General features: G+C 34.3%; 1 protein-coding gene across 1 annotated transcript in view; it reads left to right on the forward strand.

Moving 5' to 3' along the window:
* The first annotated feature begins 331 nt into the window (after positions 1-331).
* LOC108756309 (rac GTPase-activating protein 1-like) overlaps positions 332-2,348 on the forward strand; it is a 3,266-nt gene continuing 1,249 nt past the window's right edge. The window contains exons 1-6 of the mRNA XM_018500032.1: positions 332-605; positions 866-1,068; positions 1,145-1,296; positions 1,386-1,797; positions 1,885-2,054; positions 2,164-2,290. Of these exons, the coding sequence (XP_018355534.1) occupies positions 524-605; positions 866-1,068; positions 1,145-1,296; positions 1,386-1,797; positions 1,885-2,054; positions 2,164-2,290 (1,146 nt within the window). The 5' untranslated portion in view covers positions 332-523. The remainder of the gene's footprint in view (positions 606-865; positions 1,069-1,144; positions 1,297-1,385; positions 1,798-1,884; positions 2,055-2,163; positions 2,291-2,348) is intronic.

Below are 2,348 nucleotides of genomic sequence, written 5' to 3' on the forward strand. Positions count from 1 at the left end.
TGGTGTCCATCTTTGACACGCGCTCAAACAATACTGACTCAAGCAATCACAAAACTGTCTGAGAAGTTTTTTTAGTACGAAATCTTATCTTTCTAACGCCATTTGGCGTAACCCGATCGCACTTATACAACGCGAGATACAGATTACTAAAGCCATCTATTGGAAAAATAATAGATTTCTTTTTATTACACCTTATAATTATTTGATCGATTAAAAATTAAAATCTTGAGGGTTGGCAGCATCATGGTGGAAATAATTTGCGTTTTCTCCGGTAGAAGTCGTCTCTATCAACTTAACGGTTAGAAAGGGGCGATTTTCAAAACTCCGAGCTCCGACGGGCGTCGCGTACCATGTTATTTGTATGACTCCAACCGCTCGAACATTTCATTGAATCTGTTGAACTGTTTGTGTGTACTATCAGCGAGAACTAGTTACTATTGATCACGACGGATTTGCTGAATGTTATAGGCCGATAATATGTCAGCAGAGTGATAGTTCACGGAAGAAACAAAAAAGTTCAAGAATGATGTCGTTGTCACTTTTAGCAACTTACGACGAGCTGGTGAGATGTACAAACGTCTTGCTAAATGGGGCTTGCGAAGAAGGTACGTTAATAATCGCATATGATCGATATTATTGCAGCTGTTATTTATTTTCTTGCGATAACAATTAATCGACTTTTCTAAAATAATTATAAAATTTGTTTGCTACACTGGACTGCACTAAAACTTTCCTTCTCGTTTTAGTCGAATTTTAAATCTGTATACCTATTTCACTTTAAAAACAGTATAGATAATTAAGCTGTAAAAATAAATCTATTATAGATGTAGATATAAATGTGTTGTTTCAATACTGCTTTGTACAGAATTCCTGCGATTCGCTTTAAATCAAGAGGAGATGAGACAGAAATGGCTGGCATCAGTGCAAGAATGTCAACGACTCCATTCAGCTTTGGATAAGGCTCATGCGGAAATTGCAGGTCTTGAGAGAAAATTGCGTCATGCAAGAAGAAACTTGGAAGAAGAGAATCGTAAACGTCGTGATGTCGAGGATCATAGAGATTATTTAGTAACCAATACTTCTTTTATTTCTAAGAATACTTTAACTTTATTTAATCAACTATTTATATTTATATCTTTTTCAGAAGGAACAAATTGATACAGCTAGAGATTTACTGTTTAATGATAGAGGGAAAAATCTGAATCATGAAACCAGAGAGAAATTACAATTTCTTAACAACACTTCAATGAATCAACGTCAAAGTAATACACATATTCAAGATGTACCGATTGACAAGTAAATATAAGCATCTCAATTTATATTATTCAAAGACTAATAATTACATTGGATTGTATGACAATGTTATATTATTCATATTATTTTAGGCTTAACACAATAGCAGAATTGAATTCCACTGGCTCGTTATTGAGTGACCTTAATTGTTTATCAAGATCAGATGATGACTTTGAGACCAGTGCTATTTTGCAAAGTCAGAAAAGGCGAGAATGGAAAGAGCATCGTCCCAGTAGCGAATATTCCAAGAAACCTCATCGCAGTACATTGCACAAAGCTACAGAATTAAATTCCTCTGATAAAATAGTAGCGACTACTACTGTAGTTATGCCAAAGGACGGTACAATTACTGCATCATCTACAATCGAGGCTATACCTGGTGATGAAAATACCGATCCCCAGATTCTTCTGCATAATTCACGCAAACGACGTAAGAGTAGTACAGAACACAACAAATCAAAATTATCGCATTTAGATGTAAACAAAATGCCAATTGATACAGCGGTACGTTACTAAATCATAATTTATTTGCTTTACCCTTAAAATGTATGTCCATAGTTAATAGGAAGAACGATTTGTTTTTATTTTTAGCCATCAGCACCAAAGGCTGATATTCTTACATCAACTTCAGACTCGGAGGATGTTTACAAACCAAGTCCAAATATTGGTGGTTATACCATGAATTTAAAAATGTCCAGAAGTCATCATTTTGTAGCAAAAACTATACTTAGGCCGGAAATCTGCACACATTGTGGGAAAAAGTAATGTTATTCAACTACTACATGAACATATTAAAAAGCTTGTAATTGATTTCATAAGATTCGCTATAGATAAGAAAAAAAATCTTAATGTCTTTTCATTTATTAATAGAATTCGATTTGGAAATACGCTACAGAAATGCAGAGATTGTAGAGCTACAGCTCATACCGAGTGTAAAAGTTTAGTACCACTACCATGTGTTCCAACAGGAAATACACCTACATTACGTGGTATACCTGTGAGTATCGTTATTATAATTTCTATGTCAAAACATTTTAGCGTCAATATATCTTCAT

The sequence above is a fragment of the Trachymyrmex septentrionalis genome, unplaced genomic scaffold (assembly GCF_001594115.1).
Source record: "Trachymyrmex septentrionalis isolate Tsep2-gDNA-1 unplaced genomic scaffold, Tsep1.0 scaffold97, whole genome shotgun sequence".
Taxonomy (NCBI): Eukaryota; Metazoa; Arthropoda; class Insecta; order Hymenoptera; family Formicidae; genus Trachymyrmex; species Trachymyrmex septentrionalis.